Source organism: Staurois parvus, unplaced genomic scaffold (genome assembly GCF_062004578.1).
Source record: "Staurois parvus isolate SC_StPar_1 unplaced genomic scaffold, SC_StPar_1.0 ptg000607l, whole genome shotgun sequence".
Classification (NCBI taxonomy): domain Eukaryota; kingdom Metazoa; phylum Chordata; class Amphibia; order Anura; family Ranidae; genus Staurois; species Staurois parvus.
The window spans coordinates 1,172,816-1,185,786 of record NW_028318403.1 but is presented as its reverse complement, the minus strand read 5'-3'; the positions used below and the strand labels follow the sequence as shown (position 1 = coordinate 1,185,786).

Sequence of the window (12,971 nt, the reverse complement as noted above, 5' to 3'; positions counted from 1 at the left end):
ATACAGTAGCAACAATCAAAGAGAATTGCTGTAAATGGTAAAAAAAAAAAACTGGGCTCAAAACTTTTGTTTCTATGAAAATTACCCTAAAAATGGAACAGCAGTTTTGCTAAAAGTCACTCATAGCCCAAGGAGATACTGCAAGCAATAAATCAGTAATATAAGTCATCGAGTGACAATTTAAGTTATGTAAAACTTGCCCACTTGTCCATTTGCCAAAGGATAGAGATGATGGTGGTAAACAAGTTTTTCCACTATTTGAATATGCTTTGCATTCTTCTACATCCCTCCCACAACCAGTTCTACAAAGTCTTTCACTATGGGGGATTAATGGAGCTGAATCCTCTATTAAAATGTCTCTACATATGCTGATCCTGCTGCTCTCTTCGATCTTTGTAGGTAAGTGATATACCTTATAGCATTCATTATTGAAGACAGAAAATTGTATTGAATATTTTAATGTTTCATTGAAGTCAAAACCTAAAGATACATTCAGTTGTTGCATAATATATTCATACCAGACCTGTAATCTTGCCAGATTACCTTTGACTCCAGCAGATGCTGGGTTTTGTGCCTTCCTCTGGATCTACTCTGGGTATAGGATTATATTGTTTTTTTCTTTTATGGTTGAACTAGATGGACTTTTGTCTTTTTTTGGCCAGACTAACTATGTAACTATATGTAACTTTGCTATTGGCTGAGCTCCGTGAGGAAAAACAGGCAATTAACAATTAGATTTTTTTTTTTAATCCCCATTGTTTGCTGACTTATCCACACAACAATACCGAGAAGATATGGTATATTATGGTGTGTGTGTATTTAAAGTTAGACGTGCACTCATTTTTCATTTTGTTTTGGATGGTTTTTTTAATTGAAAAATGTCAATTTGTCATATTCATTATGTTGAACTGATTTGTTTTTGGAATTCATTTTGTATCCTTGGCATTTGTTTCGTATATTCATTGGTCCAGGTGGATTTTAAAAATGTAGCAGTTTTTTGTTTTTTTCTAAGATTGTTATATATTAGTTTTTGGTTTCAACATTTCAAGTGAATTTGTTATTCTTTTTTATATAATTTTTGGATGCAACGTAATAAGTAATGCAAAATTTGGCCCCCCGAAGTTTTCAAACCTAAGAATTGCATTAGACTGTGGAACTGAACTGACTGACTGTGACATTTACAAATTAAATATATTTCAAATAATCTTTATTGAGTCTTCAATGAATTTCCCAACATGGGAAAGATATGAGACAAAGGAAAAGCAAAAAGAAAACAGGAGGATATCGTACATAGAAGTATCAATCCAGCACACATTATGGCATTTTAGAATGACATCAACAGCACATTGAATGTAAAACAACAAACAGTGATATGACAAGTTGGCATCCAGTTAAAATAAACCACAATAAAGTCACCTACCTGTAGTTGCACAACTTGCTTCCAAGAATGCCATCTTTTGTGAAAGTAATCAGCGGATCCATCTCTATATGCCAGCATTCATTCGTATTCGCATATTACATCTAAATGCTGTTTAACTTCTGTTATGGTAGGGACCAATGCAGATTTCCATTTTCTAACAATTAAGAGGCGTACTGTAGCTAGAATATTTAATATATATAGGTTTCATGGGGAAAGGACATTTATCAATATTCACATTTAAAAGAGCCTGTTCCACAGTAATACTATTGAGGAAACCAGGTACTTGTTTCAGTAGTCTGATCACTTGGGTCCAATACCCTCTAATGTTAGGACCAGTCTAAAACATGTGGATCCACGTCCCAACCTGGCCGCACACTCTCCAACAAACATTGGAGCCCCCTTTAGAAAATTAGCTATTGTATAGGGGGTCAAATACCATCTAAGATGGATTTTCTGTGCCAATTCCCAGTAGGTTGAGCACCTGGAGAATGAATAGTTACATTTGATTACTTTTAGCCACTGAGCTTCTGTAATAGATAAGTTTAGTTCTCTTTCCCATTAGGCCAAAGGAGTAGATTTGGTGAAAACCATTTTAGATTGAAGTATGGTATAGAAGAGGGATATTCCCCCTTTCTCTGGTGGAAAAGAATTCCAGAACGACCATGCCTGAGTTGGGATAATCAGCTCTAGAATTTTATGATATTTAAGACGTTACCACTTTGGCATATAGTAAAAAGTCATGTTGGGGTATGTGAAATTTTTTGGCTAGTACGTTCCTCAAACGGAATCACCTTCCCTAAGCGGAATAGATCTGAAATATTGTGGATCCCTTTATCCACCCAGTGTGTGAAAGAAACCCCCTGAAGGAGGAGTTTAAGAGAATGCAGCGGTATGGGAATTTTTGTGGTGTTAAGAGCATTATTTCCTTCATTAAGAAGGCAGTTCCACGCGGTGCATACCGCCGTAATAGTGGGATGTGATTGGGTTATTGTATTCTGACACTGTTTGGGTACCAGCAATAGGGAACGCAAATCCCCTGAGGGAGTACAGGCATTGTATATTTGGCACCAAATTTGAAGCTTAAGGGTTGATATCCAGAACTGCATCTGGTACAAAATGGACGCCGTGTGGTAATCTTTTAAGGATGGCATTCCCATGCTTCCTGCTTTTCTATGTTGCACAAGAACAGCAAAAGAACATCTGGATTTTTTGTTTAACCAAGAAAATTTGGAAATCTTAGTTTGAAGAGTTTGATAAAAGTTTCTGGATATACCAATGGGCAATGTTCTAAAGTAGTGCAAGATCTTCAGGAGAATAAGCATCTTAACTGCTGCCAATCTGCCTGACCATGATAAGTAATGCCTCTTTCATTTCTCTAGGTCTCAACACATCTCAATGAGGTGGTTGTAGTTTGCTGTAAAGAGATTGCTAATAGGGAATGTTAGAGAGATGCCCAAATATTTTAACGATCCCTTGTTCCATGGGAAAAAGAATTGTGCCTGTAGAGAGGCTTGCAGCCCAGAGTTGATATTGACGCTTAAAATACTAGATTTGGTTTAATTAACTTTATAGTAAGACACTTCATTAAAAAGTTGTAATGTCTCGTAAGCTTTGGCCAGGGAAAGAGTCGGGTTCATTAACATCAAAATTACATCATCTGCGAATAACGTTATGGTATACGATTTATCAAGTTGAGCTATTGTGCTTCTATTTTCAGGCAGGGTCATGAGGAAAATATCGTTCCTCCATCTATCGGTATGAATAGTGCTTCTCAGTGAGACCTTTAAGGTGGTTTCTAAACCTGGCTGGTTAGTAGTAGGGAAAGCAAGTATGGAGTCTGCTAATTCCCTAGTGTCATCTAGTGAAAGGTCTGAGGCACTCATCTCTGTGTTAGCAGAAGCAGAGGACATCTTCTGCAATGTTTACCATGGGTCCAAGCAATATTAAAGATGGCCCTGGCCGAGAGTTGTGGTGCCGCCCAATTTTAGTGTTGCCTAGGACAAGCTGGTTACATGCCTGCCATCCGTGACTTTTGTGAGAGCATATTCACTGTATTTTAACCCTTTATATCGAATAAACCCTGCTACACCATTGGCGGCTTGGCACCTCTCTTTCCCCTTCCTTTTCAAAAATTTTGAATAGTGAAACCAAAAACTAATATATAGAAATCTTAAAAAAAACTGCCAATTTTTTTTTTAATCCACACAAACCAACAAATATACAAAGTGAATGCCAAAGATACAAAATTTAATAAATGAAACGGTTCAACATAATGCATATGATATAAAGAAATTATTCAATGAATGAATGCATCAGAAATAAAATAAAATGAAAATTTCCAGCGTGCACATGTCTAGATTGTACATCAAATGTGTGTATCAAACAGCATCATATAACAGCAAAATAAAATGAATTGTGAAATAAAATCCACATTTTGTGAATATCGCCAAAAACTGTTACATAGAAAATTTCAAATAATGTGCGACCCACTCCAAAAGAATCACCACCACCAGGAAAGCACAGCAGAGGCTTACTGGAAAAACATGGCTCTCAAATTATAGAGAAGTCATAATAAGCATGATCTTATAATTGCAGTCATAGATAGACAGGACAAGAAACAATATTCAGGGAACAGCCGGCAAGAAACACTGACAGTGGGCTTTACTTCTCCTTTTAGGTACGGGTAGGGCTGGCGCTTTCACTAGGCAAACTAGTCAGCTGCCTAGGGCACACTGCCACCTAGGGGCACCTGGGCGCAGCACAGGCCAGCACCCTCTTTGAATGATCCTCCAGCTGAGGGGAGGGGCAGCAGAGGGAAGGAAGAAAGGACAGAGGAAGATGCCGGGTGTCTGGGGCCAGTGTAGCAGTGGAGCTGCCGCTCCTTCCAGTGTTTCTCTCAGACTCAGTCCCTTACTGCAAGCTGGCTAGCGGCTGCTGATCACTGTGGAGTTCCAGTTATTCTCCTCCCATTCATCAGTGGAGGTGGAGCTGCACCTGCGGAGGAAGGTAATGTCTGACTCTGATGCCTCGTGTTTGTGTGAGTATGACCTGACTGATCGTCCATCACATGTGCAATGTCAATGACTGATGACATCATCACAATCCCAAAGCCTGCTGATCTGTTTCAGTGTTGTTGGTGGTGTGTTGTGTCGGGCCTGTCACTGTGTGGGATTGCTCAGTTCAGGGGTTCTCTCTGTGTGTGGGCTGGGATGCCTGCTATCACAGCATTTTATCTCCCCCCCATTGCCTGGGGAATTCCAGCCTGGGATCCATCATCTTCCGCTCACTGCAACAGTCACCCTGCCAGCCACAGATACAGTCTGTCCGTGACACTGATTTTGTCTTTAATATTGGTGCTGGTGACATCTTATGGCACTTATTTTTGCAAATTAAAATAAATTTAGTAGTTTCATGTTTTGTTGAAAATTTTATTATTTATGGGTTTTTTTTGGGGGGTGCAAGTAGCTGGTCTTGCCTAGGGCACAAAATAGTTTAGCACCGGTCCTGGGTACAGATTCCGATCATGGCTTCACTGTCTAGGGAGGCACTGACCTGCATGAATCAGGCAGCCAGCAAAGTCTACAAAATATTAAACTTCTATCCTGTATACTAGTTTCATATCAACATATCACTAGGTAGTAAAGATTAGGATGACAGTCTTGGTGCCTGAAACTCTAAAAAATAAGCAAGCAATTTAGCTCCCATACATTTGCCCTCAAAGGTACTTATTATATGCTAGGGGCTGCACAGAAAGTTCCTTGAAACTTTTACAGTCTCTGACTCTCTCCACTCCAATGTCTGTTACTGTTAGTCTTCTGTCGCATTACATATACTGAATATTATGTGTGGTCACTTGGTGCTTTCAGGGGCTACAGTTGAGACCCTATACCTCAAAAGTTTATAACCACTGATCTAAATTATGTGGCTTTTTTATTCACAGATAAAGGATGGTGTCAGCCTGACTGTAGTTACCAAAATCTGTTGAATTCGTTAAACCTAGAAAGTGCCTCAAAGGTGCGCCCAGTGAAGAATTGGCAGAATGCATCCACAGTGTACGTTGACATGACATTATACTCCATTGTAGATTTGGTAAGATCTTCATAATCTTCTGTGTGTTTTGAATCAAACTAATACAGTTACTTTATTTTTGCAAAAAAAATAAAAAATTGTATCTCAAAGCCCTTGAAGGGTTGGGATGCCCAGTCTGGGAGAGATCACACACAGTTCTACTAGGTCAGTAATAATCAAATAGGACAGTTTCTATAGGCATTGGCATTCAAGCAAAATAGCAGTGGATACAGCAACTTGGAAAACAAATAGAAGCACACAGCAGAGCGCCACCCAATTTTATATGTGACAGAAAGGCTTCAGCTTTGCCTCCTACCAAGCCACGGCCCTCCAACGTGTTTCACCTGCTCATGGGCTTAGTCATAGCGGTCTATGTTAGAGGGCATTGGTTGGAAGAAAGCAAATGGAAGCCTTTCTGATGGTTTCAAGGTCTGAGGACCAGGAAAGATGGGCCCTTTCAAAGTCAGCCCTTTATGGGGTTGGAATAACCGGGTAATTTCAATAAAGCTTTGAGAAACACTCTGGGGTGTATTGGTTCTCAGTGATTACAATATAGCAGTTGGAAACTGTACAGTCTCACCAGGATTGGGCCTGTGTTACCAGAGGATGGCTTCTGCAGGAGGGATGGCAGTATTCAGTATACTGAGGCAGCAATCAGGACACGAGAATGTTCTTCTGCACAGACATCGTGCCTGCACTGATCCTACTCCATAGGAACCTCTCCCTGCACTATACACTCTCAAAAACAATGGGTTATCTATCCCTAACCTACCACTTGCTCCAGGCATGCCCAAATGACTGGTGCACTGAAATTTATAAGGCCCCACACCAAGATGGCTGACAGAAGTTACTAGAAGTTGCAGAATCCAATTAGACAGCTGCCACAGAGATGCCTATGGATTCCCTGAGGGAGCGATTCCCTCTAAAGAGTCCAATCTATCTGTATAGTGGCACATCCGTGATTTAGGACAGAACAATGTATATAAAGGTATGTGCAAACACCCTTTGTGCTCTAAAATGCATTTCTGTACCAAGAACCAAAATAGCAGTACCAAAATATCTCTGGTACTAGTAGAGGGATTCAAGTATGGAAATGGGTTTCTTGGATGGAGGCAAAAGTATCTAAGTGATACATCTACTGGGACAGGAATTCATGGAAGGAAGTCCTCTTTAAAGCTAAGGCCCTTCAAGTTGAAGGTACTAAAGATTGAAAGATACCTTAGGTTCTTCTTTAAAAAAAAAGATACATACTGTACCTTTTTCCTCCAGTCTTATACCATTTCAGTGACGTTGCAGGAGCATTCTCTTCTCTGTCAGTGGCAGCGGGGGGACAAGGGGTTAGTTTTGCTGCCACTAAGTCTTGGAGTACTATAGCTAGCAGTCAGTCTTGGAGTACTGTGAGTCTAGCCTGCAGACCACCACAACCACCGGGCCTCATCATCATGGTTCCCCTGCTAAAATACATCCCCATGTAAGGGAATGTAGCCTGGTATGATTCTGAAAGGCAGGGGCACATCCTGACCTGACAATCTGCATGGAGGGGAATCCTACATCCTTTTTTTTTGCGTGCAGTCCTCGTTGAGATCCATTCCAGACCCTTATCAAGGATAAGGATCTGATATGTACTGTTATGAGGAACCCCACAGCATTTTTTTTGTGTAGGGGTCCCCCATTAAGTAAAGGGAATCCCTGGTAATTAGTTTACAAACAGAATGCTGCCATGTGCGACACCTTAATCTGCATTTATTACCCTAGGATCACACATATGCAGTGCAAATTCGCTCCATTTTGTAGTGTGATTCAGGGATTAGCTGCTGTGTAAATCCCCACAACACATCTGAATACACAACTGTTTTCTCATGTGATTTCCATTCAAGTCTATCTAATGTCAAAAACAGATCACACTGGTCAAAACTTGCACAGGACCCTTTTAACAGAAAGCAGTGCGGCTCAACTGCATATATATGAAAAGCCTCCATAGAAACACGTTATTCCTAATCTCTTCTAATTTCTTCAGTTCAAAACGCATTGAAACCGCATATGTGTGAACCAGGGCTTATTATTTGTACATGTCAGTTTTGATGTAGTAGGTTGTATACATTTTTTGCTTTGGTACAAATCCTCCAGTTCATTGCCCAGACCCCAATGCAATTTGTTTGATAATCACTTGCCTATTAGCCTAGAAAATGTCCATTTGACTCTCTCTGACGTCAATAGGGTTCAGATTTGGCACCAGCACTTCAGGCATGTTCTCTGAACCTGCCTCGAACTGAAGCTAGCAAAAGATGGATTGAAATTTGGCTGGTTCAGCAGGGATCAGACGAATTTCCATCCATGTATGGCCATCCCCACTGACAGGGGAGTCCCGCTGTCAGAATGCAATGGGGGGGATTTACTAAAACTGGAGCACCCAGAATCTGGTGCAGCGGTGCATGGTACCCAATCAGATTCTAACTTCAGCTTGTGAGCGGAGTTACCTCACCCTTGCACATGGGGCCTTTACTCTCTGCCTCCAGTGTACGTACTTACTAATGCCTGGGATCTGGCGGGGCAGCATTCATGTGGGGTTCAACATTAGGGCAGCACCCCAAGTTAGAAGTGAGCCATATACCTAGTCCATCTGTATCATACCATGAGGCTTTGTTGCACACGCCACACTGTCCCATGATATGTACACCTGTGCTTGTAATGTGACATTTTGAAGGAGACACCACAATACAAGGTCCCATTCCACCAATCCAGCTCTCTTGTCACCTCACTCCCAGTGACAGAATACAGGTTCCGCCATGACACTGCGCAAACCTCTTGTGTGCACAACTAACAGGGTTAATTCCTTCTGTACCTGCAGCTAGGTCCATGAGGTCTCCGCCATGCAGATGCGGTCCCTAGCCAGGCACTGACTTCTCAGGAGTGAAATAGCACACCGCTCCCCTCACTACGCAGAGATCCCGTCACCCTTGCCGGTACCATACTCCTGCTGGCTGGCTGCCATATCATTCCCTTGTGTTGGTTACTCTTAGAAACTACATGTCCTCCTCTTCACCTCCTGTGTGTGTACTAGGCCCTGTTCTTTGTGATATGCCATATACCACCATGCACCCCTTTGTAGTAACTTCAGAGAATTCTCAGCAATTCAATCCAACAGTGCAATAGCAGTCTTAATTATATTGCCATATATTTGAAATGCTACATTTTTGGCCATATTCAATATATTTCTAAATATATTTCAATAAATGTATTTATATATACTGCATGTTGAAGTGCATTTTTATTACAAAATATATGAAAACTATTTTTAAAAATGCATTTCAAATATACTGTATGTCTTTAAAAATACAAATCTACATGTTGGAATGCATTTGTAAATATATGTAAACACATATGTTAAAATGACTTTTTTATATGTTAAAAAAAACTGAAGAATATATTTAAAAAATATATATTTTAAAACACATATATTTTTTAAATATACTCTTCAGATTTTTTAACATATAAAAAAGTCATTTTAACATATATTTCTAAATGCATTCCAAAAATGTAGATTTGTATTTTTAAAGACACAGTATATTTGAAATGTATTATTAAAAATAGTTTCCATATATTTTGTAATAAAAACGTATTTCAACATGCAGTGTGTATATATATATATATATATATATATATATATATATATATATATATATATACACACACACACACACATTTATTGAAATATATTTTGAATATGGCCAAAAATGTAGCATTTCAAATATATGGCAATATATTTGGGAAGAATATTTTTAAAATATATTTTAAATATATTTTTCTTCCATATGGGTAAGCTTAACGGTCCCCCCATTCTCAGGCTTCACAGTCCCGCTATCCTCATGCTTAACAGTTTCCCCCTTCCTCAGGCTTCACAGTCTCCCCAATACTCTGTCTTCCCAGCCCCCCTCCAGCTCATTTGCACAGTCCCCCTCCCTCCCTAAATTCACAGACCTCACATCAGCGTCTCAGACCTCTCTCACAGGCATGTGAGACTTCTTTCTCCTGGGCTCCAGTGGATGATATCAGCACCCTCCTGAGATCAGTACCTGCCCCCAGATCTAGCCGCTCTCAGCTCTAGTAACAGGATCTGTGTTTGGGAACTGAGTCACACAGATCCTGTGACAGGAGTTAGAGAGCGGCAGTGACAGGCTTGTCTCATCCATGGGTGCAGAGTGGTCAGAGCACAGTGAGCCCCAACCCCCTTGGGGCCCGTGTGCAGTGCAGTGCACTTCTCACCCATTTATGATATGCCACTGTTCCAGGGGATATCTTCAAAAAGTGCTCGAAATGTTGCCAATGGTTACATCTTTCTGCTGTGCCTCTCCTTCCCGTGCAGGCGCTGAGCAGAGCCCTCCCCGTATTAATTAGCAGCACATGGAGGAGGTTAGAGCCCAGAAAGCCTGGGAAAATGCGGAACCTGACTTAACCCCTTCCCACCTGGGCAGCCTAACTAACTGCTTAGTGCAATCACAATATTGACATTAACGCAGGAATTTTGCAGTGCAAGCAGGGTTTAAAATACACACAGACACCCTGTAAGCACTTGCTTAAAACCTCAATTAACTAAGCTTTGACAGTAAAACCTTAAATCCAATTGGTTTCTCTGCAGAGCTGCACCAGATTTTGCACGCTCCAATTTTAGTAAATACCCCCCCCCCCCCCCCACAATGTCTTAGCAGGGAGCATTCCTCTATGTCCTCAACTGTATGGATAAAGTAATTTGTTCATTTTTTTCTATAAGCTCACTGTTTGATTAAAAAAAGATAAATCATCTATGGCCACCTTGAACCCGTTCATCCCTAGTTATCTATGCAGAAAGTAATAGCTGGTACAGCAAAGAACAATCATTTATAGCTTTTAGTGGATTGAACCCACAGTCTTTGCTTTTATCTCAGTATCTTAATTTCTATAACAATTGTCAAATCTTATTTGTTTCAGGATATGAGAACGCAAACTGCCACAACCTTTGTCTGGTTCTACATGGTAAGGTCTTATGGATTAAACCAAGTAATTTTAATATTTGTCTTTTAGATATACATGTGAAAGAGATCAGTTTTGTTTTATATCAATCAATGAAACCTGGGAGCAGCTGTTTTCTTATTTATAACAGTAAATAGGTACTTGGGCCCCTCCTTTTCTTTCTCTACACCTCCTCCCTAGGCCAGTTGACAATCTCCCATGGCTTCCAATACCACCTCTATGCTGATGACACCCAGATCTATCTCTCCTCTCTTCAGCTCACCCCCTTGATCTCTTCACGTATCACAAATCTGCTGAGCGACATACCAGTATGAATGTCAAACCACTTCCTCAAACTCAATCTTTCTAAAACCGAGCTTGTAATATTTCCTCCTTCCCGATCCCCCACTCATGACTTTACCATTAAGATCAACAGCACAACCATTGGCCCTTCCCCACATGGCAGGGTGCTAGGCATAATCCTAGATGCTGACCTTTCCTTCAGGCTCTACATCCAATCACTGGCTAAATCCTGCTGCCTCAACCTTCGCACCATTTCCAGAATTCACCCCTTCCTGACTAACGTCACCACAAAACAACTTGTCTATGCCTTGGTTATATTCCGCCTTGATTACTGCAACTCCCTCCTCTCTGGCCTACCTTTACACAGGCTATCCCCCCTTCAGTCTATTATGAATGCTGCTGCTAGACTTATACACCTTACCAACCGATCAGCGACTGCTGCCCCTCTGTGTCCATTTCTTCACTGGCTTCCAATAGCCGAATGTATAAAATTCAAAATACTAAATACAACGTACAAAGCCATCCACAACATCGCCCCCAGCTACATCACCAACCTCATCTGCAGATGAAATCCAAATAATCCACTCCTCCCAAGATATCTTGCTCTCTAGCTCCCTTGTCACCTCCTCCCATGCTCGCCTCCAGGACTTCTCCAGAACCTCTCCCATCCTCTGCAGCTCCCTACCCCACTATGTCTGGTCAGCCCCCACCCTGTCCGCCTTTAGCCGATCTTTGAAAACTCAATTATTAAGGGAAGTCTACCCCACCTCCACCTAAGAACTGTACTTGAGTCACCTCCATCAGACCATTCCTCGCAGCTATCACCTTTTGTATCACCTCCCCTTCCTTTAAATTGTATGCTGCATGAGCAGGACCCTACTATTCCTTCTGTATTAGACTGTATTATAAATGTACTGTTCCCCTTTATATTGTAAAATGCTGTGCAAACTGGTGGCGTTATATAAATCCTGTATAATAATAATAATCATAATTCAGTATTTTGTACTCAAAAGAATGATGTGGTAATTATAACATATGCCATATTGATTCATGTAAATTGTGAATTTTAATAGCAAAATTCCACCTTTTATAGAAAAAAAACAATCAAACCAAATAACTTATACTGTAAAAAAGCAAAATGTGCATGTATTATGTTTCTGCAAAGCATTGCAACCACAATCAATGGATTGCAGTACAATGCTCTGGCTCCTGCAGGCTATTCCTTCAGCTTAGGTCTGTAGTGAGGTTATGGAGCTGGAGGAAGTATCATTGGTCTACTAGTATATTGTTGACCTGAGAATTACAAGTCCCTCTGCTACAGCAACAGAAGGGACAAGGAGCTTGATGGAAAAATAGCTCCTGGATTAAGTACTGTAAGTAAAGGGGATGTGGACTCTAACCATGTTGCAAAATTACACCCTAAATACTGACCATGTCTGTGGCCTGAACTGACAAATCTGCATGTTCCTGTGAGACACCAGTTCCAGCCATCCCCTGGGACTGCTATAGGTGACGCTATACTAAGCTATATTCCCCGACCACTTATGTAGAGGCAACCATTACAGTGCATTGTTTTTTACACAATTGGTTGATTTGTGTAATACACAAAATACAATGTCCAGTATATAATCAACTCAGACAGTGGAAGTGTAGCATAATGTGTTTTGGGGTGTAATTCTAAGTATGCTCAAACTGTGTTTGAGAAATAAATGATTAAATTAACAATGTGTAAAAAAAATTTTGTTTTATTTTATTTCTACATTTTCCAAAAACTTGTGTCAAAAAATTAAGTTTTCAAAAGACTCATCATGTTTCCTAAAAAAATATCTTGATGTCTTTGCTTTCCAAAATGTGGTTATTTTGTGGGTGTGTCAGCTGTCCTGGTGCTCCGGGTCCTCCAAAAATGGCATAGGTAGTCAGAAAATTAGATGCCTAACCTGTCACTTAGAACTTCTGAAGGTGCTCTTTGGATTTTGGGCCCCTCTATGTGGCTAGGCTGTAAAAAAAAGTCTCACACATGTGGTATTATCATACACGTGAAGAGTAGCAGAATGTGTTTTGGAGTGTCATTCTAAATATGCCTATGCTGTGTATTAGAAATATCTTATTAATTGCCAACTTTGTGTAAAAAAAAATACGTTTTAATTTTCTTTCCTGCACTGGAAAAAAATTGTTCACTATGCCTTTCAGAAAA

At 40.4% G+C, this 12,971-nt stretch overlaps 1 protein-coding gene across 1 annotated transcript in view; it reads left to right on the top strand.

Moving 5' to 3' along the window:
• The first annotated feature begins 327 nt into the window (after positions 1-327).
• Positions 328-12,971, top strand: part of LOC149449696 (5-hydroxytryptamine receptor 3A-like) — a 79,839-nt gene continuing 67,195 nt past the window's right edge. The window contains exons 1-3 of the mRNA XM_089692855.1: positions 328-399; positions 5,361-5,509; positions 10,454-10,498. Of these exons, the coding sequence (XP_089548981.1) occupies positions 354-399; positions 5,361-5,509; positions 10,454-10,498 (240 nt within the window). The 5' untranslated portion in view covers positions 328-353. The remainder of the gene's footprint in view (positions 400-5,360; positions 5,510-10,453; positions 10,499-12,971) is intronic.